Source organism: Herpailurus yagouaroundi, unplaced genomic scaffold (genome assembly GCF_014898765.1).
Source record: "Herpailurus yagouaroundi ecotype Mexico unplaced genomic scaffold, PumYag 253, whole genome shotgun sequence".
In the NCBI taxonomy this organism is placed as follows: Eukaryota; Metazoa; Chordata; class Mammalia; order Carnivora; family Felidae; genus Herpailurus; species Herpailurus yagouaroundi.
In genome coordinates this window covers 10,376,712-10,398,595 of record NW_024412470.1, presented here as the reverse complement: position 1 = coordinate 10,398,595, position 21,884 = coordinate 10,376,712, and the positions used below count along the sequence as shown (strand labels likewise).

Sequence of the window (21,884 nt, the reverse complement as noted above, 5' to 3'; positions counted from 1 at the left end):
ATGAGAAAAATTTCTCCCATTTTTATCTTAGCTTTTGTAATATCTGTTCACCTTGCTTCATAATATACTCTAGAAAACTTTAAAAACAATTAGGCTGAAACACATGAATTGTGCCTTTTGTAGGTAACAAGTAGTAAGAGTTTTGTATGGCTTGAGTTAATACCTACCAATCCCACGCTGTAGCATCTAGCGTGGGGAAAATTGCATAGATTTTATTTGGATTTGCAATTGTCAATTCCGTAAATAATTTACTGAGCAACTATTCTGTGCACAATTCTAGATGATGCAGTGAGCACACTAGATAAAAACCCGTCTTCCTGCAATTTACATTCCAGCCAGGAGAAAGAGACAAAATAGCTTTTTTTTTGGAAGATAACTGGTATTTGCCAGTGGAAAATGAATTTGGGGGAATTGACTTTATGTAAATTTTGAAATTTTGTGAAACATCCGCTAAGCAAAAGTTTCCGATTTCAAATCCATGAATGTTAAAACATTTTGGGTGGTAAATAGAAAATCCATTATGCCTTCATTCTCAAGAACAAACACATGGAACGCTTTTTAATATTTAAGAATATCCATTTACAACATGATGGGCTTACAGATCTGTAGAAAATAGCAATTTTAACTTTCTTTCACAGCAGTGTTTCTGGTGCAGTTAAACTAGTACTGAAGGACTAGAGTGGGCTCTGAGAATTCTGGTTTCACCTGTCCCCAACTTCCTGGCTTGTGTTTGTTTATTTATTTATTTTGATTTAAAAATTGTTTTTAATTTATTTTGAGAAAGAGACAGTGCAAGCGGGGTAGGGGTAGAGAAAGAGGGAGAGAGAGAATCCCAAGCAGGCTCAAACTACGTGGGGCTGGAACTCCGAACCCTGAGATCATGACCTGAGCCGAAACCCGGAGCCAGACGTTTAACTGACCGAGCCACCCAGGCACCCCCCTTGGAAGGTCTTTTGAAAGTTGAGCGTCAGTTTTCTTTCATGAAATGGGAATAATACACGCTCTGCCTTCCTTAAAAGCATTATTTTAAAGGTCATTTGCATAAGCCTTAATTCCTTATATAAAACGGAGAGATAATAATAGGATTCCATCTGGGTTTTTATGGGGATTTGGGTGATATAATGCAGTGCCTAGCTAGTAGCATTCAACGTTGTTCCTTAAAATAGCAACAATTTTTTGAAAATTCACCATGGGCTAATTAGCATACCAATCATTTAATGTGTATTATCGAATTTAATCCTCCCCCCAAACCCTACGAGATAGCTCCTGTTATTCCCTTTTTACACGTAAAATTGAGGCTCAGAAAGATTAAGTCACTTCATCAAAGTTACATTGCTTTGAATGTAACTTTGCTTTGAATGTAACTTTTTGAAGTTACATTGCTTCAAATGGTTGAACCTAGATTTGAGTCAAGATTTGGCTTATTCCAAAATCTGAGGTGGTTTTTGTTTTTCTTTTTTTAATGTTGCTTTATTTTTGAGCGACAGAGAAACAGAGCACGAGTAGGGGAGAGGCAGAGAGACAGGGAGACACAGAATCCGAAGCAGGCTCCAAGCTGTCAGCACAGAGCCCGACACAGCTCAAACCCACAAGCTGCGAGATCATGACCCGATCTGAAGTCGGACACCCAACCAACTAAGCCACCCAGGCTCCCCCAAGATCTGAGCTTTTAACCTCTGTATTCTAATGTTTGGATTCACTGTTTAGGGTGATCTAGAAGATGTCATAATGAAAATACCAGATGGTAAAAATATAGAACTGATGAAATACAATTAAAACAAAAATTTTTTTAATCTTTATTTTTGAGAGACAGAGAGACAGAGCGTGAGCAGGGGAGGAACAGAGAGAGACAGAGTCACAGAATCTGAAGCAGGCTCCAGGCTCTGAGCTGTCAGCACAGAGCCTGATGCGGGGTTCGAACCCACGAGCTGCAAGATCATGACCTGAACCGAAGTCAGACGCTTAACCAACTGAGCCACCCAGGCGCCCTGAAATACAATTTTTAAGCAAGTTATGAATTCACTGGTCAGGTACCCCACCAACATTTGCAGCATCCTGACGAGTGCAAATTGAGGCCCATGTGCTATTTGTCTTAGTATTTGAAAGTTACAAATCAAGCTACCAAACTGTTATTCTCTTATCTTGACAAACATGCCTTCCTAAAGACCTGGAAGACAAGGTCGGAGTTTAAAATTCTCTGACTTTATGGATTCCTTGCCAAAACATGACAGTGTAGGAGAGTTGGCCCCTGACCTACAGACTGCCCCCTTTCCCCACCCCTGGGTTTGTTTATATGGCCCGTGCATATGTGGATGTGGACTTTCCACCTCACATTTCTAAGCTCTGTTTACACCCCTGGCATACAGCATTGGCACAGTTCGCCCTTAGGAGTCAGAAACCTAAGCAAGCTTCAGAAGCAGGTGTGGAGCTATTTGGGCATAAAAAGTGTGTCTAGAAGGAGGCATGTGTTCCGGTTGGGCATCTCACCTTGGTACCAAGGATTCTCCCCCTGCAGGAAGAGACACTGCCAGACGCCAGGGTAGAGTCCTCAGAAGTATGGATCTAGGCAAGGGTCTCCTTTATTTCTCTAGACAAAACTCTCATTTTTTTTTTTTTAATATTTATTTTTGAGAGAGAGAGAGAGAGAGAGACAACACAAGCAGGGGAGGGACAGAGAGAGAGGGTGACGCAGAATCGGAAGCAGGCTTCAGGCTCTGAGCCGTCAGCACAGAGTCCGATGCGTGGTTTGAACCCACAAACTGTGAGATCATAACCCCAGCTGAAGTCAGACGCTCAACCGACTGAGTCACCCAGGCGCCCGTAGACAAAACTCTTTCAAATTTCATTTCTCTTCCAAGGGTTTAAGTTCAAAACAAGTGAATAAAAAGGATGTAGTAACATTTAACATTTGTCATTAAAAATTTTTTTAAAAAGCGTGGTAACTAGAATGGAAGGAGTATATAACCAAAAGTGTGTGTAAAAAAAAACCCTAACCACGGCAAATTTCTTGATGAAAATTGAAAAGAAATTTTCCTTGTGTTAAGAAACTACAGGAGGGGCGCCTGGGTGGCTCAGTCGGTTAAGCATCCGACTTCAGCTCAGGTCACGATCTCGCGGTCCGTGAGTTCGAGCCCCGTGTCGGGCTCTGGGCTGATGGCTCGGAGCCTGGAGCCTGTTTCCGATTCTGTGTCTCCCTCTCTCTCTGCCCCTCCCCCGTTCATGCTCTGTCTCTCTCTGTCCCAAAAATAAATAAACGTTAAAAAAATAATTAAAAAAAAATAAAATAAAAAAGAAACTACAGGAAAAACCAAATCTTATCACTAGTAAAACTTTTTAAAACTTTCACATCAGGGGCACTTGTGGGCTCAGTCGGTTAAGTGTCTGACCTCGGCTCAGGTCAGACACTTGTGGTTCATGAGTTCAAGCCCTGCGCCGGGCTCACGGCTCCCGGCTCAGAGCCTGGAGCCTGCTTCCGATTCTGTGTCTCCCTCTCTCTCTGCCCCTCCCCCACTCATGCTCTGTCTCTGTCTCTGTCTCTCTCTCTCAAAAATAAATAAAACATTATTTTTAACGTCTATTTATTTTTGAGACAGAGAGACAGAGCATGACTCGAACTCACGGACCCCGATATTGTGACCTGAGCTGAAGTCGGACGCTTAACCGACTGAGCCACCCAGGCGCCCCTAAATAAGGCATTTTTAAAAATCCTTTAAAGGGGGGCGCCTGGGTGGCGCAGTCGGTTAAGCGTCCGACTTCAGCCAGGTCACGATCTCGCGGTCCGTGAGTTCGAGCCCCGCGTCGGGCTCTGGGCTGATGGCTCAGAGCCTGGAGCCTGTTTCCGATTCTGTGTCTCCCTCTCTCTCTGCCCCTCCCCCGTTCATGCTCTGTCTCTCTCTGTCCCAAAAATAAACGTTGAAAAAAAAATTAAAAAAAAAAATCCTTTAAAGGAAACCTTTCGCATGAAAGTTGGGAACAAGTTAAAAGATGTACACTCGTGCATCTGCCTTCAGTGTGGTAGGAGAGGTCCTTGCCAATTGCAACAACATAGGAGAGGAAGCAACTGTACAAACCAACTGTAGAAAGGCATTTCTGAGCGAAAACTGAACATGGAACAGGTAGTAGATAATATTAAGGAATTATTAATTTTGGTGGGTATCGTAACAGTGTTGTAGTCATGTTTTTAAAAATTTGAAAAAAGCCTTGTCAGGATATCTATTAAAGTATTTAGAGGTGAAATAACACGCTCTCTGGGATTTTCTTTAAAACACCCCAGGGGAAAAAACAAAGCAAAAGAAAAAGTAAGTGTTGTGGGGAGAGAGGGTAGATAAAACAAGAATGGGAAATTGTTGACGTTGGGTGCTAAGAACGAGTCTTCACTACCTTTTCTTTGTGTTTGAAATTTTCCACATTAAAGGTCAATTTAAGGGGCGCCTGGGTGGCTCAGTCGGTTAAGCGTCTGACTTCGGCTCAGGTCATGATCTCGTGGTCCGTGAGTTCGAGCCCCGCGTCGGGCTCTGTGCTGACAGCTCAGAGCCTGGAGCCTGTTTCGGATTCTGTGTCTCCCTCTCTCTCTGACCCTCCCCCGTTCATGCTCTGTCTCTCTCTGTCTCAAAAATAAATAAACGTTAAAAAAAAATTAAAAAAAAAATAAAGGTCAAGGTCAATTTAAGGGGCGCTTGGGTGGCTCAGTTGGTTAGGTGTCCGACTTCAACTCAGGTCATGATCTCATGGCTCAGGAGTTCGAGCCCTGCATGGGGTTCTCTGCTGTCAGCACAGAGTGGACAATTTAAAAAAGGTTACAATGGGGGCACCTGGGTGGGTCAGTTGCTTAAGTGTCTGACTCTTGATCTTGGCTCAGGTCATGACTTCGTGGTTCTTGAGAGCAAGCTGTATCGGGCTCCGCACTGGGCATAGAGCCTGCTTGGGATCCTCTCTCTCTCTCTCTCTCTCTCTCTTCCCCCCCCTCCTCTTTCTCTCTCCCTCTGCCCCTCTTCCCTTGCTCACATGTGCTCTCTCTCACTCAAAATAAATAAATTTTATAAATTTTTGTTTCAACATTTATTTATTTTTGGGACAGAGAGAGACAGAGCATGAACGGGGGAAGGGCAGAGAGAGAGGGAGACACAGAATCGGAAACAGGCTCCAGGCTCTGAGCCGTCAGCCCAGAGCCTGACACGGGGCTCGAACTCCCGGACCGCGAGATCGTGACCTGGCTGAAGTCGGACGCTCAAAATAAATAAATTTTAAAAAGAAGTTACATGCTGAGATAAATTTTAAAATATTCGTATTTGGGGCGCCTGGGTGGCTCAGTCAGTTAAGCGTCTGACTTCATCTCAGGTCATGATCTCACAGTTCGTGAGTTCGAGCCCCGCGTCGGGCTCTGTGCTGATAGCTCAGAGCCTGGAGCCTGCTTCACATTCTGTGTCTCCCTCTCTCTCTGCCCCTTCCCTGCTCATGCTCTGTCTCTCTGTCTCAAAAATAAATAAACATTAAAAAAATGAAAAAAAATATTCGTATTTGCATACAAGTTTTTCTACATAGAAAATCCTGGAGATTTACAGACAAAATATTACAGTCACATAATTCAGCAAGGTTTTTAAATTTTTTTTAATGTTTATTTATTTTTGAGAGAGAGAGAGAGAGAGACAGAGCACAAGTGGGGGAGGGGCAGAGAGAGAGGGAGACACAGAATCTGAAGCAGGCTCCGGGCTCTGAGCTGTCAGCACAGAGCCCAATGCGGGGCTTGAACTCATGAGCTATGAGACTATGACGTGAGCTGAAGTCACATGCTTAACCGAAGTCGGATGCTTAACCGACGGCCACCCAGGCGCCCCATCCAGCAAGATTTTTGGATACAGGATTGCTGTATAAAAATCAATAGTGCTACTACACCCCAGCAATAACCAAATAAGGAGAAAAAAAAAAGAATGTGAAAAACAAAACTATAAAATTATGGAAAGAAAATTTAAAACATCTCTGTGACCTGAAGAGAGGGAAGGATTTCTTAAGCAAGTTACAAATAGCACAGATCATAAACAGAAGATTGGTAAATTTGACTACATTGAAGTTGAAACCTAAAGACAAAAACCCCATAAACAAAAAAACAAGTGTAAACTTAAGAGAAGGTATTGGCAACATATATACCAGTTAAATGAATAGAGTAGGCTAGCTAAAGACGTGCATACCATTGAGAGAAAGAAAATACAATAGCAAATTTTATAAGAATAGGCAATTCACAGAAGAGGAAATAAGGTTTAATAGATGCGAAAAGATCCACCCCATATTTAATTGTCAGGGAAATGTAAATTATAGTCACACCCTTCATGGGGCAAAAAATGTGAAAGTGACCATATCTAGTGTTGGTGAGAATGTGGAGTAAAGAGCTCATCAGTGGTAGAAAGGATGTAAATTGGTATAATTTGGCAGATACTAACATTCATACTCTATGACCCAGCATATATCTTAAAGACATTTTTGCATATATGCATGAAAAGACTCATAGAAGGATGTATGTAACAGTAAAAATTTAAAACAATCCAAATGTCCGTTAGTAGAGAAATGAAAAATGAAATTGTGATATATAGATTTTTTCAAGGAAATACCACGTAACAGTTCAAACACGAATAGATCATCAAAAAGTAATGTTGAATAAGAAAAGTGACTTGGAGAACATGAGTATGATATATTTATGTAAATTTAAAAACCCAACACAACACTAAATATATGTATCTACAAATAAAAATAAAATAAAATACAAATAAAAATAAAAATGGATTTGATTCCCATAAAATTCATGTTAGAAGTTGTCTGGGGGGGGGGAATGAAGCAGGAGAAGAAGCAGAGTTGGGCTTTATCTGTCATGTTTAATTTCTTACAGTATGAAAAATCTGAAAGAAAAATAGAAAATGTTAATATTTGTTAATTTTTGGTGATAGGGACGCAAATGCTTGTTTCCTTGTCATCTGCTCTTTTCGGATAAAAATAAAAACTTTGAAAAAAAATGGCTGGAGTTCAGTCATGGTGATAAAAAAAAAAAAAAAAGACCAAGGTATCTGGTGGATGTAGAATAAGACTCTTGGTGGTTTTATTTTAGGGTTTTCTTTTTATGGTCCGTTTTTGAATAGAAGCGATATTTATTCCACTATACATGAAAGCTGTTTAGTTACCCCATGACACAAGGAATCATTTCGGGAAAATGTTTCCGGTTTGGGGTCCCAGGACTGTATTGAAGACTGTGGATTATGCAATCTGTAGTAACCCCGCAGCCACGAGGAGTTCGCTGGATTCTGGGAAGCGTGTGTTTGGTTTAGTAACCATGGGAAGGATTCCACTCGGTCCTAGAGGGATCCGGGTTCTTAGGGTATTTGAAACAACTCGCGGCTGAAATGCTGTAGGAAGGAATTCTATTACGTAGCGTTCTTGAAATTGTTCCGTCAATCTCAATCCAAGCTTTCAGTGTCAGTTCGTGATGTGAATTGCTTCGGAACAAAACCGACTCTCCAGTTCCAGCAATAAAAAGATTACGAATCTACCTTATTCTAGGTTGTAGTAGGTAAGGTCGCTCGGATTTCCACTACGAAGTACTATGCGTTAGAAACGCATATCTAGGAGATAGGTGTGAGGACGAGGAGTTCCCTCTTTTATATTTGCCTTGCTTAAATTTGTTTAAATAGAAGGGGGCTTTCTGGAAGTACGACGGACGTGCTGTTGTTTACCTCAGGTACTGTGCCCGTGAAGAGAGGCGGGTCTAACGAACGCGGCACGAGAGTTGAGTTTTTCTTTCACACACTCGTGTGTACGCAGAATTTTTACAATGACGGCCAGCGATTGCAAAAAAATTAAATCACATTTACTTTATGGGTCTCTGCCTTTGTTCTGAGATAGCTACACGGTGGTATTAACAAGGATATGCGAGGAACAAGCCGGTCTATCCAGAAGGGGCTTTTACTTTTCATTTTGACTATTATCGATACATTTTATTTAACGAAAGTAGGGCTTATGTGTCTTTTTTTCCTTAAAACAGCGGGACAGAAAGTGCCGAAAACTCCCAAAGGGAAATAGTTACTCGGAGATCCGCTGTAAAGGAGCTCGGTCTCTGACGTTTCTCCTTTCTGATTTGCGCAAGCTCCCCGGGCAGCGGGCGTAGTTTGTCTTCGCTCGGCCACCGTCCCTGCGCCGGGACGGGGTATTTTGTCCGCCTGCCGCCGCCGTCCGAGCTGTTAGTCACCGAGTTCCAGGCCGCGGGAGCGTGGGGTGTGCGAGAGCCGGCTGGCGTTGCCGGCACCATGGAGTCGCCTCTTAGCCCGGGCCTTTCTCACCGAGCGAACGAGGATTGGGGTGAGTGGCGGCCGAGAACGTGCCAGCGCTGGCCGCGGGGTTCTTCCTCCCTCCTTCCGCCCACTTGTGGAGACAGGTGTGGGCGAACTCTGCCCCGGGAGCCGGGGCTAACTCGTCGCTTCCGTCCGTGGACCTGCCTGGAAGAGTCTAGCAGAACCGGGCGGTTTCTGCCCTGGCACCCGGCAGCGTAAAATGTTGCCTGATTGGAATTGTTATCGTTTTTCGCCATTTGCGCTGGGAAAGTACCAGGGGGTCAGGATGTGGGAGCGGAAAGGGCGTCGGTAGGAAGCAGAGGGCTGGATGGCTGGGATCACCAGAAAGGCTGGAAGCTGTTTTCTCAGTGTGGGATGTGGGCGGTGATTGCCGTGGAGTGTGTCTGTACGTGTTTGTGTGACAGAAGGGGAATGTATGCAAAGATCTTCATGTCGCAGCTGCCATTGTTGGTCTAGACTTCATGTCCATCTTGGCAGAGAACCAAAGCACCTGACCTTGGGTCCCTGACTGCCTAGACCTAACGCTTAAAAATGGATGTAATCCTGACTGCCCTTCAGAAACAGCGCCAATTTGTTTTGAAGTTGTTTCGTGTATCTTTGGTTTGGTTTTGTGATCGGGAAGAGTGGAATGGAATGCAGTGGGAATGACGGTGGGGAAACTTTGTCATCTAGGTGTTTAGAGGAAACTTGTATTCTTCTCTTCGTTTTGGGACATAGGACTAATGCTGTTCTCCGGCTCCAGCGAGAATTTGGGATTGCGTAGGTCTCTGAGTGGGCCCTGTCGTGAGCCTACGCCTTTCACCTACTTTGGAACTTGGGGGGAATCCGGGGGGAATCCAGACTGATCTTCATCTTTCCTCCTTGGGCCACCATTCTCGGTAGCAAGAGCGTAATCTCAATTCTGTGTATTGAACTGAAGTCCTCATTTGGTTTTCTAAGGACAGAACTCCTCTTAGATTATGTGCAGTGGGAGCTGTATTTCAGTCCTTGGGTAGATTTCCTAGGAGCTGCTGGAAGAAACTTGAGACTGTCGATTCCAAGTGTGTTTTCCTGAGCCAAATATAGTGGTAATAGGGATAATTACCATTTATCTAGCCCTTCATTTGCGTCAGGTGTCCTGCTAGGCTCTTAACATGCATTGACTTCTTTAATCCTCCCTACAGCATAAGGAGGAGGTATTATTAACTTACAGATGAAAAAACAGGCTGAGAGAGAGCGCGAATGTTCAGTGTTGTAGCAAGCGAGGGGAGCAAGCAGGATCAGGAGGTTTGTTTACCTCCAAAGCCTGTGCTCTTAGTCACTATTCCAGAAGGCTTTTCCTAAATTATTTCTACAGATTTGATTCTTCCCAAGATCCACCCCCTCCATCAGTTATTAATAAGTCTAGAATATCAGGTAGTTATGGTTTTTCTCAGCTAGCTATTATATTTTTATGATCTCTCTTAAACTATAACTGTGGGGCGCTTCCTCATCGCGTTATTTTCTCTTTCCAGCCTGCGTGGTGGTGATTGATCTGATAAATTGACTCCCAGTCCTAGTGTTCTTTTACAGAGCGTTCAATTCTTTGTAGTTGGTTCACTGACTCAACTCAGGTATCCTGCCCTGTCCCTCCCTAAATGTGCGCATTTCCCATTGTTTTCCAGGCTTCTCTTTTCACACTGTTAACAGTCTTCTCTTAGTTGAACACTTCAATTCTGATTCATTAGGGGTTCAGTAAGTGGAGTGGATTTTGCAGGATAAAGTGAAACGCTGTTGTCTGCTGGCGTTTTTCAGTAGACTGTGGATTCTTTTTCTGGGAGTTGCCATTTTGAGTATTCAGATACCTCACTGATTTATTTGATTTTTTTTTTTTTTTTTAATATTAGAAAGTGGCCAGTTAAATTTTTAAATTCAGCTTATGTGATTAGAACTTGTGACCCTAACAACTTTGAATAATAAAGTGGTTCGCTCAGAACTGCCTATGGTGGGATGTGCTTTTTCCCTTTAACCTGGGTCATGAAATTTAGAGCAGGGGTTTGCCAACATTATTTTCTGTAAAGGTCCAGATAGTAAGTATTTTAGTCTCTGTGGTCTTGTGGTCTCTGTTGCAACTACTCAACTCTGCTGTTAATAGTGCAAAAGCAGCCAGGGGCAATGTAAACTGAATGTGTAAATGAGTTATCACTGTGCTTCCATACAACTTTTTATTTATGGGCACGAAATCTGAATTTCACATAATTACTTTTAATGCTTAATAGGCTTTTTGGGGGTACAGTTTTACATTTACAAAATAACTGAGCAGATAGTACACAGAGTTCTATATACACCCCCACCGCCATTTTCCATGTTGGCAACATCTTGCGTTAGTGGAGTGAATTTGTTACAATTGATGAGCCAGTATTGATCCAATATTATTAACGAAAGTCCGTGGTGGTTTACATTAAGGTTCCCTCTGTGTTGTACATTTTGTGGGTTTTGACAGATGCCTAATGTCATGCATGTACAGTGTCCTACAGAATAGCTTCATGTACCTAAAAAATCCCCCGTACTCCACCTATTCATTTCTTCCTCCCTCCCCCCCTCCCGAGCCCCAGGCAACCACTGATCTTTTCACCATCTCCCCAGTTTTGCCTTTTCAGAATGTCATATAGTTGGAATCATACCGTCTGTAGCTTCCTCCACTTAGCAACATGCATTTAAGACCTATAATTTTTCATGACTTGGAAGCTCTTTTTTTTTTTTGTCTTTTAAGCACTGAGTAATACTCCACTGTATGGACGTACTACCGTATGTTAGTCGCTCAGCCTGCCGTAACAAACTACTATAGACTGGGTGGCTTAAACAACAGAAATTTATTTACTGACGGTCCTGGAGGCTGGAAGTCTGAGATCAGGTGCCAGTAAGGTCACATTCCGGTGAGGGCTCTCTTTCTGGCTTGTGGATGGCCGCCTTTTCACTGCATCCTCACAAGGCAGGGGCACGAGAGGCGAAAGAGAGGGAGAGGGGAGAAGAGAGAAGGGCGAGAGAGAAAGGGGGTGAAGAAGGATCTCTCTCTCTCCCTCTTCCTAGAAGGCCACAGTCCTATCAGATTAGGGCCCTGCTCTTCTCTCTTCTATTGTCATTTAATCTTGATTACCCCTTAAAGGCCACCTTGTCTCTCTCTGGACATAGTCACACTGGGGGGTGTGGCTTCAAGATACAAATTTTGGGGGGACGCAATTCAGTCCATAGCACAGTTTGCTTATCCATTTACCTACTGAAGGGCATCTTGGTCGCTTTCACATACCGGCAGTTATATGTTCACACACAGCTTTTTGTGTGGACAGGTTTTCAAATCATTTGGGTAAATACCAAGAGGCACAATTGCTGGGATCATACGGTAAGAGCACATTTAGTTTTGGAGGAACCTTCCAAAGCGGCTGTACCGGTTTTGCTCTCCCACTAGCAGTGAATGAATGTTCCTGGTCCTCCACAGCATTTGATGTGGCCGGTGTTTTGGATTTTAGCCATTCTAGTAGGTGGGTGTGGTATCTCGTTTTAATGCTCAGCTGCCTGATCCCATACGATGTGGCGCATTTCTTCATATGCTTGTCACTTGCATGTCCCCTCCTTCTCTTCTTTCCCTCCCTGTCTGGGCTTTGTGCAGAAACCACCTCTTTGCCACATGTAAGGTGCATGTACCAAGACCAGAAGCTTCTGTCTGCTTCTGTGGTTTCTTTTACGTCTTCAGTCTCCTCTGTGAAAGTTGGCTTTCCGGCACTGACCGCAGCCTGACCCTCCCCTTGGTTACAGCTGCTTTCTCTGAAGGCTTGGGGAATGGCTGCCATTTTCATTCTCAAAACCTTTTTGCCATTCGGGCCTCTAAAGGTGGGATAAGCACCTTGGTTTTCACCGCTGCTTTCGGCTAGCTCTCCTTTCAGCCTCCCTGAGATAAATCCCGTTTAAATCTCGTGTCACAATATGCCGTCCTCTGTCTCTGTCACAGTCAGGCATCTGCTGCTTCCGAGTTTATTCTCCCTCCCTCCCTTGTTGAGAAATTTTAGCTCCTCGCTTACTGTCACTCTTCTCGAATATTCCTTCCTTGCATGATTTCAGATTCTCAGAGGAGGTACTTCAGATACCCTGAGCTCTCATTTCTGGGCCTCCTCTCCACCAGGGATCTTGCCTTCCACCCTGTCTCAGCCATTTGCTCCCCCGTCGTTGGCCGAAACCTTGTCAGCACTGAGAACCGTCTCCGTTTCAACACCCCGAGCTCTGACCACCACCTCCTGTCTTACCAGCTCACTCCCCGTGGCACTCCACCAGTTCCTGCGACCCTACGGACACGCCATCTTTTCACTGTCCCCCCTTTCCTCTCTGTCGTCACTTCCCCCTTACCCAGTTCAGTTCCATGGGCAGTCGTAACCGCTCCCTTGCTCATACCCTCCATACCCTGGTCTGTGTCTTGTTTTGTAGTTCGTTCTCTCTCCCTCTCTCTCTGGTGAACCACAACCTCGGTTAAATCTAACTGGCTTAGTAAGCTGAACCAGGCCTCGAGGCCGCCGGCTGGCTGATCGGATCTGCCTGGTCCTCTCATTCTCCACTTAGATGTTTGTTTTTATGAAGTGTCTTCTCCCTTCGAACCTCTGTCACCCCCTGCCCCTCCCTTGAATCAGAAGAGAACTTCCAGAGTCTCCCACTAACTCATCTACCCACCTGCCAGCATACTTGCCTTCTCTTCTCTCGTTGAGAACGAATGGCTTCTCCCGTGTGCTGTAGATCCCTCCTCTTTAGCCAAGAGCCTTGCTCAAGCCTTCTTCCCTCTGTCGCCTTCTTCATTTCCCTCTGTGCCAGATCATCTGTGCTAGTCAGTAAACAGAGTTGTTGCTCCCATTTAGAGTAAAGGAAAAACCCCTCCAAACCCTCTTTAGAGGTTACTTCCCCTCTAGCCGCTTCTGCATTTTTCTTTATGTTACGGCAGAATTCTTAAGAAAACAAAACAAAACATGTTCACCGACTCTGGTTTCTCCTCGTCTCTTGCTCTCACCGCAGCCAGGCTCCGCCACACCGCCAAAGCTGTTCTTACTGATGTCATCCCTGATTTCCATTATGTGACGCCTGGTGGCCGTTTGTCATCTTGCTAAACTTACAAGAAGTAAATGAATACCTAAGAGGTCAAAGTCGAGGTCATAGCTACCATAGTTTACTACTGTGAAGGGACATCTAACTGCTGGTCGTGTGCGATTGGTGAAAAGGATGTAGGAATGGGCAGTGGATTTTAGAGATTCCTTAGAGGTGACCAGCACTTTCTTAGGGACACTACAGGGATATTCTGTAGGTATACAAATGTATTTATCACCTACTTGCAACGTTTTTTTTTTTTTAACCACAGAAAAGTTTTTGTTCAAAAACTACAGAAAATTAAAAGATTGCTCTAGTGATGCCTTGTATTTCCTTTATCTAGATTTACCAACTGTGAACATTCTTTATTACCCACACTTCCCTCTTCTTTCATCATCTGAAAGTAGGCTACAGATAATATGAAACTCATAAACACTTCATCATGTACCTCCTAAGAACAAGGAAACAGGTATTTTTTTTTTTAAACCGCATGGATTCGTACCAATACGCACAGTTCAAAGCCAGTACCACAGGGTTCTTGCTCACCTTCTTACGTTATACACTTGTATTTCTTTTCTTCTGTAAAAATCCGGATTCCCAGTAATATCCTGTTTTTAATCTCGCTTTAGCTGTGCTGTTGAGAATGGCCTGAAGGGTGGGGCCAGGGCGGAAGCAGGGAGACCATTTGGAGGCTGTTACAGCAATGCAGGTGAATTGTGGTAGCGTGCAGGTATGGGAGTGGTTGGATTATGGAGATGTGCAAACATACTTACGTATGTACAAATATACTTGTATATATTTATGAACACATAAATATACAAATAATATATTACATAAATATACATAAGATAAATATACATAAGATACACAAATATACTTACGTATACTTCTGAATACACACGTATTTTTTGTTTAGATTTTAGTTTTCAAATAGTTTCAAACTTAAAGAAAAATTGTAAAAACAGTACAAAGAACTTTTGCATGCCCTTCACACAGACTCTGTTAAATTTTACTGTGTTTGCCCTGTTTCTTTCCCCAGAGAGAAAGAGAGATGTGTTGACCCATTATCTTTAAAGGCTACAGTGTGTATCCTCTCCTCGCAAAACAAGAATACTCCTGTATTACTACCACGTACTCCTTCCAGTCAGGAAATAAACATTGCCACATTATCATCCATCTCACAGACGCCATTCAGATTTTGCCATCTGTCTTTTAAAAAAATTTTTTTTTAATGTTTATTTATTTTTGAGAGAGAGAGAGCATGCACAAGTGGGAGACGGGCAGAGAGAGAGAGAGGTGGGGAGACCCAGAATCCGAAGCAGGTGGCAGGCTCTGAACTGTCAGGACAGAGCCCAATGCAGGGCTCGAACCCACGAACCGTGAGATCCTGACCTGAGCCAAAGTCAGATGCTTAACCAACTGAGCCACACAGGCACCCTGCCGTCTGTCTTAATAATGGCTTTTTCCTTTCTTGACTGGGATCGTACCTGTAAACACACATCACTTTTACTTGTCAGGTCTCCTTACTGTCCTCCAGTCCATAATGGTTTTTTAGTCTTTTTCTGTCTCTTGTGTCCTTGACAGTCTTAAAGACTACAGGTTTTCTATTCTCTAAGAGGACTCTAAACCTGGGTCTAGTCCGCCGTTCCTCATCACCAGAATCAGGTCATGCACCCATGGCAGGAATGCCAGGAGAGTGATGCTGTGCTCTTCTCAGTGAATCACATTTGGAGGCCCACCATGTTGACTTGTCCCAAGGTGAAGTTCTCCTTGATCACATGGTCAAGTTGGTGTCTGCCAGGTTTCACCGCTGTAAAGTCACTACTTTCCCTTTTGTTTTTGTTTTTTTTTTTTTCAACGTTTATTTATTTTTTTGGGACAGAGAGAGACAGAGCATGAACGGGGGAGGGGCAGAGAGAGAGAGAGAGACACACAGAATCAGAATCGGAAACAGGCTCCAGGCTCCGAGCCATCAGCCCAGAGCCCGACGCGGGGCTCGAACTCCCGGACCGCGAGATCGTGACCCGGCTGAAGTCGGACGCTTAACCGACTGCGCCACCCAGGCTCCCCCTTTTTTTTTTTTTTGTTTTTGTTTTTTTTTTACTACTTTCCCTTTTGTATTTGATTGCTGTTTTGGGGGAGCTAATCGGCCGTGACACCAATCTCCTTTTCCTTGTTAAACCTCCACCTGCCAGCCCTAGTCCCTGCCTGTGTCGGCCAAATGGTGGTTTTGTCTGCATTTACTAACTGACATTGTAGTCTAAGTAAGGACTTTCTCTAGGTATGTATGAGTGTATATATATGTATTTATTTCATTATGACTCCTCTCTCTCTTTTTTTGTTTTTTCAACGTTTATTTATTTTTGGGACAGAGAGAGACAGAGCATGAATGGGGGAGGGGCAGAGAGAGAGGGAGACACAGAATCGGAAACAGGCTCCAGGCTCTGAGCCATCAGCCCAGAGCCCGACGCGGGGCTCGAACTCACGGACCGCGAGATCGTGACCTGGCTGAAGTCGGACGCTTAACCGACTGCGCCACCCAGGCGCCCCATGACTCCTCTCTTTGATTCAGTGGGTTAAAATCTGATACTCCCTTTTTATTTTGGTGCTCACATTTTCCCCAGTTTGACCAGTGGGAGTCCATTCGTATTAGCTCTTTTACTCTTTTGACATACTCCAATCATTCTCTGAGAGTTTCCTTATTTTCTGGCATCACAGCATCTTCCATTCTTATCTTGCACTTTCCCTGCTTCAGCTTTGGCATCAGCCATTTCTCCAAGGAGCTCTTTAGTGGACTTCCATTTAGTGGAGGATGGCATTTAGCGTCCAAGATCTGAGCACACAGTATGTTCATTGCTACCGCGATATCACTGTTCTGACTTTCAGCCCACAGAACTAGGAAATGTGTGTGCGTGTGCGCGTGCACACACACGTATAAAAACATCTGCAAGTCTTCTGTGTACATAGATGTTTTAGACATGGGTTCATACTAATACTTCCCCTGCCAGTCCAACGTCTTAGGGTTCTTTTAGGCTCTTTCCTTTCCATGTTTGTGAATTCTTTCTTAGATAGTGAGAAACCTGTCTCTGGTTATTTTAGATGTATTTGATCACTTGTTCAGGTGATGAAGGTATTTGTTCAGTGTCGTCATTCTCTTAAACACTCAGGCTGCCTCTTCCGTCTGCCTCTTTGTTCTCCCACCTCCTGCCCCATTTCCTTGGCAGCCCCAGCATGCTGCCACCGACACTGGGCCGCCCCCTCTGTCACACCATCCCATTTCCTTGGACGCCGGGCACGTTGCCACAGATGATGACACAGAGAGCCCCATCACGCTCATTGCCCTGCTTCCTCAGAAGCTGATATCTCAGTGTTGGGAAGGGTACAGAAGAAAAGGAAAGATGGGAGGGGAAGGAAGAATGGGAGGGGAAGGTAGGAAGCCAGATTATGGATGTACAGTTTTAAGACAGAACTGATGGGAGTTGCTGGCGGTTTGAATATGGAGAGTGAAGAAGAGAAGCTAAACAGTGACTCCGAGCAGGGTTTTTGACTTGAGCTCCCAGGAGAATTGAATTGTCGTTGACTGAGATGAGGACAAAGCAATGGGGGATTTGGTGGGGGGGTGGGGGTGGTGGTGGTGGTGATCAGGAGCTAAGTCTTGGATGTGCTAAGTTTGAGACCTCCAAGAGGAGATGACCCAAGAGGTGTATTGTGTGTGTACATGCATCTTGGCGTATGAGCTGGACATGTATATTTGGGAATCCTTGGCATGTAGACGCTGTTTAAAGCCGTGAACTTGGGGCGCCTGGGTGGCGCAGTCGGTTAAGCGTCCGACTTCAGCCAGGTCACGATCTCACGGTTCGTGAGTTCGAGCCCCGCATCGGGCTCTGGGCTGATGGCTCAGAGCCTGGAGCCTGTTTCCGATTCTGTGTCTCCCTCCCTCTCTGCCCCTCCCCCATTCATGCTCTGTCTCTCTCTGTCCCCAAAATAAATAAACGTTGAAAAAAAAAATTAAAAAAAAAAAAATAAATAAAGCCGTGAACTCAGCTGAGATCACAGAGGGAGCAGAATAGATGGAAGAGTTTATGCTAAGCCCCCAGGGACAAGTTCACACTGGGAGATGAGGAGGAACCGGCAAGGTAGGGTCAAGCAGTGAAGTGGAAGGAAAACCAGGTGATTGTGGTGATTTGGAAGCCAAGTGAAGCAGATGTTTCAGTTAATATGAAAGCATCAACTCTGTCAAATGTTGCTGATAGGTCAAGACGATGACCTTAAACCTGCCGTTGAATTTAGCAATATGGAGATCATCGGTGACATTAATAATCATTTGTGTGTGGGAGAGGAGCTTGGTTAATGTAGCCTCCAGAAAGAGTGGGAGAAGAGAAATGAGAGACGGCAGGTAGAGAGGACTCTTTCCAGGGTTTCAAGCACCGTGTAAGGCACACGGCCAGTTACCTACTTCTGTGTTTGCGGCTCTGCCGCTGAGTGCGAGGCAGTCCTTTTGTGAGAGTTGTGTGAATAACCTTTCACTATCACTACACATAAAATTTGTTGCTAGGCATTATTTGGGTGTAGGTTGGTGAAACGATTGTGTCATTGGCCGAGTTAATGACAGACGGGCAGTGTTGCTCCTGTACATGTTATAAGTGAGGAAATCCCCAGAGCAGTTTCAGTGGCATGATACTGGGGAGGATAAGTTTGTTTTTGTTTTGAAATTTTTCAGTTTATTTATAATGAGAGAGTGAGAGAGGGAGCATGCAAGCAGAGGAGGGAAAGAGGGAGAAAAGAGAATCTGAAGCTGTCATCACAGAGCCCGATGCGGCGCTCTATCCCATGAACCGTGAGATCATGACCTGAGCTGAAATCAAGAGTTGAACACTTAACTAACTGAGCCACCCAGGCGCCCCCTAGGGGGTATAAAAACAAACTGCGATTTGGAAAACTGAAGTTCTTGAGATTCCAAAAATGTTAGAGAAAGTGGACACTTGACAGGTTGTGTGGTAATCAGCTGCCTTTGGCCTTGTCAGCGCCTTGACCTTTGTCTATAAGAAGTTGCAACTTCGTTTATTGAAGAATATTTTCTATGTCCATAAGTTGCTTGGCTTATAATGAAATCTTTTTTTTTTTTTTTTTAATTTATTGCAGTTTTTTAAAAAAAGATTTTGTTTTTAAGTAATCTCTACACCCCATATGGGGCTTGAACTCATGACCCCAAGAGCAAGAGTCACATGCTCCACTGACTGAATCAGACAGGCGCCCCTATGATGAAATCTTACTAGGAAATTAGAATTAGTTAGATTTGCTGAAATAAATTTAACGGTTTAGACAAGTGAGTCCTTGATTGTTTAGATAGAAAGTTGGTTGCACCCGCCACTTAAAGCTTGGATGACAAATACATAGTACATACGCCGCCGTAGTCCTCTCCTACCGTCGCTGCTGATCAGCCACAGTGCATTTTCATGCTGAGTCCAGCTGTGGCCTCAGAATTCGTGTTAGTAATGTTCCAGAAAGTTACTACCATTTAGTCCATTGTGACCCGACATAAAACTTGTTAATCCCTGGTGTAAGGACTTAGATCGCAAGATAATAATTATGCGGGAACAACACATAAATTAGAAACAGCTTTGAATTGGTTGTCATTCACACGGCTAGAGTTTATCAGTAATAGTAATGGCTGATGAGGACCCCAATAGAGCTGGGTTACAGCGCTTAGTTCTTTTGTTGAAACGTTGAATTGACAGTTAATCTCTATTCTTTTGTGCGAAGATTCTACTCTGTTTGCTGAATTTGGCTATTTCACAGACACTGATGGCCTGCAGTTGGACACGACAAAGGAAACTTACGTAAGTATTCACTAGAGGGGATTGACTGAGTAACGTGATGTTTAATCTTTAATCACTCCAAGATGGTTTCGGGATGACAGGTTTAGGCCAGTCATTTAAAGTTTAAATAACTTAGTGTTAAGTATGAAAATCAGCAGCCATTTTTTACTCCGTAAATTCAGGATTGTAGAAATTGCATCGATCTTGGCGTGAGAAGACCTGTGTTCTAAGTTTACTTTGGCCCCAGGGTTGGGTGACTTGGAAAAGTCAGTTCACTGCCTACTTTTTGGCTTCTATAGATACTTTGCTGCATAAGGGAAATGATGATGTTAAAGGGTGTACGTGAGTCGTGGATCCACTCAAGTAGAACTTACTGACTTCCTTTTTAAAAGTTATGTATCCTTAGTGTAGAAGGCTCTCAAACTCAGACATATCCTTATTTTTTGCCTTTGAGTGGTTAGAAGTCTGTATAAAAGCTATCAGAGCACGTTGAATCCTCAAAAGTATCTTTTTTGTCTTTTGTGTTCATACATAGTACGTTGGCCCATGGAGCTCTTATTTTGTCTTATTCTTTAATGGATGAGGTGCTGTTCACTTGGAAAGTGAACAGAGTGATTTTATATGTACATCAGTGAGGTTGGAGATTTGTTACTTACGTTTTAAGCCCTTATTAACCTGAGTATAAAAATATGTAGTGCTTACTTAGTGAGTTTCTCAGACATTTTTCAAAGAATAATTTAGCAGTTGTTTTAGTATGAATCAGTAGAAGAGAGTAGGATATAGAATTGATTAAAACAATTTTTTTTTTGTTTTTTTTTTGAGAGAGAGAGTGTGAGTAGGGGAGGGGCAGAGAGAGAGAGGAGACACAGAATCTGAAGCAGGCTCCAGGCTCTGAGCTGTTAGCACAGAGCTGGTGTGGGGCTCGAACTCATGAACCGTGAGCTCGTGATGTGAGCTCACCCTTAAGTCAGACGCTTAACTGACCGAGCCACCCAGGTGCCCCCAGGATAGATTTTTAAAAATCAGTATGTGAACTTTTTTTTAAGCTATTTATTTTGAGAGAGAGAGCATGAGTCAGGGAGGGGCAGAAAGAAGGGGAGAGAGAATTCCAATGTGCCCTCAGTACATGAGATTTTAATGGCTTTGCTTACTTTGTGAGGTGTTTTAGAATGTGGTCTCTTGGTGGTGCCTTGGTGGCTCAGTTGGTTAAGCATCTGACTTCAGCTCAGGTCATGATCTCACAGCTCGTGAGTTCAAGCCTCATATTGGGCTTTCTGCTGTCAGCACAGAGCCTGCTTCAGATCCTTTCTCTCTCTCTTGAAGATAAATAAACATTAAAAAAAATTAGAATTTGGTCTCTTGATTACATTGGCTTTATTTGTTTTTAAAAATTTATTTATTTTTGAGACAGAACAAGAGGGGGATGGGCAGAGAGAGAGAGAGGGAGAAAGAATCCCAAGCAGGCTTCATGCTGTCAGTGCAGACCCCGACATGGGGCTTGAACTCATGAACTGTGAGATCATCACCTGAGCCTAAATCAAGAGTTGGTCACCCAACTGACTGAGCCACCCAGGAGCCCCTAAATTGGCTTTAAATATTGGGCGGTTGCCAAAGCAACTGATATTCTTTTACAGCCTCTACAGCTAAAACCATCAAGAAACACTGTAGTAAATTTGAAAGGTTCAGGGATATATGGTTCTCATTTTATACCATTCTTACCTTCCACAAGGCATTCAGTCTTTCAGTTCCTTGGTATTTCTAGTATAAAATGAAGGGGTTGGATTAGATGGTTTCTGAGGGCCCTTTCTACCTTTAAAATTGTGTCATTTTTCTTTCACACATTAGTAGATTTTTCCATGAGAAGTCATTGAAAAGCCAGAATAGAGAGGTATAAATATGTTTCACTTTACATAAAATAGGCCTGTTAAGTTTGCAACCAGATAGAATTCTTAGGCTGTAAAAAGTATTTGACTTTTTTGGCTGAAGACTGAGAGAAGCATCTCCGAAGTAGGTCACGTCCACTATTATATGTTTAAAAACTATTATATGTTTAAAAACTACTATAGCACTCAGGTAGGCTTTGTTGTTTAGTTTACTTACGCCAACAAAGTTTAAGGATGTTTTTGGTTGCTGAAAGTATGAGGTTGCTTAGTTTCATGATGTGTCGATTCAAATAAGAGAAAAAAGCAAAGGGGATTGATTTAAAAAATGATTGTTTCATGACTTAAGTAGTTTTTTCTTTCTTTTCACATGAACTTCCACACATTCTTTTTATATAACTTGCACCTATATTCACTTAGTTAAGGGCAGTGTGATAAAACTGTTTCCCTTCTCTCTTTTTTAAAAAAAAACTTTGTTTTTTTTAACGTTTACTCATTTTTGAGAGAGAGAGAGAGACAACGTGAGCGGGGTGGGGCAGAGAGAGGGAGACAGAGAGAGGGAGACACAGAATCCAAAGCAGGCTCCAGGCCCTGAGCTGTCAGCACAGAGCCCAACGTGGGGCTCGAACCCACGAACCGGGAGATCATGACCTGAGCAAAAGTCACATGCTCAACCAACTGAGCCAGCCAGGCACCCCACCTTCTCTCCTTTTGTTCTCAATAAAAATAAACCACAAAGTAGACGTTGTGAAATACTATGATTTTAGAAATTATTA

General features: G+C 43.5%; 1 protein-coding gene and 1 non-coding gene across 5 annotated transcripts in view; one reads left to right on the top strand and one right to left on the bottom strand.

Moving 5' to 3' along the window:
- Nucleotides 1-8,049: 8,049 nt before the first annotated feature.
- ATF6 (activating transcription factor 6) overlaps nt 8,050-21,884 on the top strand; it is a 209,274-nt gene continuing 195,439 nt past the window's right edge. For 2 of the 4 annotated variants that reach the window (XM_040460896.1, XM_040460899.1), the window contains exons 1-2: nt 8,058-8,337; nt 19,173-19,249. In XM_040460896.1, the coding sequence (XP_040316830.1) occupies nt 8,286-8,337; nt 19,173-19,249 (129 nt within the window). In that variant the 5' untranslated portion in view covers nt 8,058-8,285. Of the gene's footprint in view, nt 8,338-19,172; nt 19,250-21,884 lie in introns of all 4 variants that reach the window. The other 2 variants (XM_040460897.1, XM_040460898.1) reach the window with 2 other exon arrangements.
- On the bottom strand, nt 21,717-21,801 carry TRNAK-UUU (transfer RNA lysine (anticodon UUU)). Its single transcript has one exon. It is a non-coding gene; the product is annotated as a tRNA-Lys (tRNA).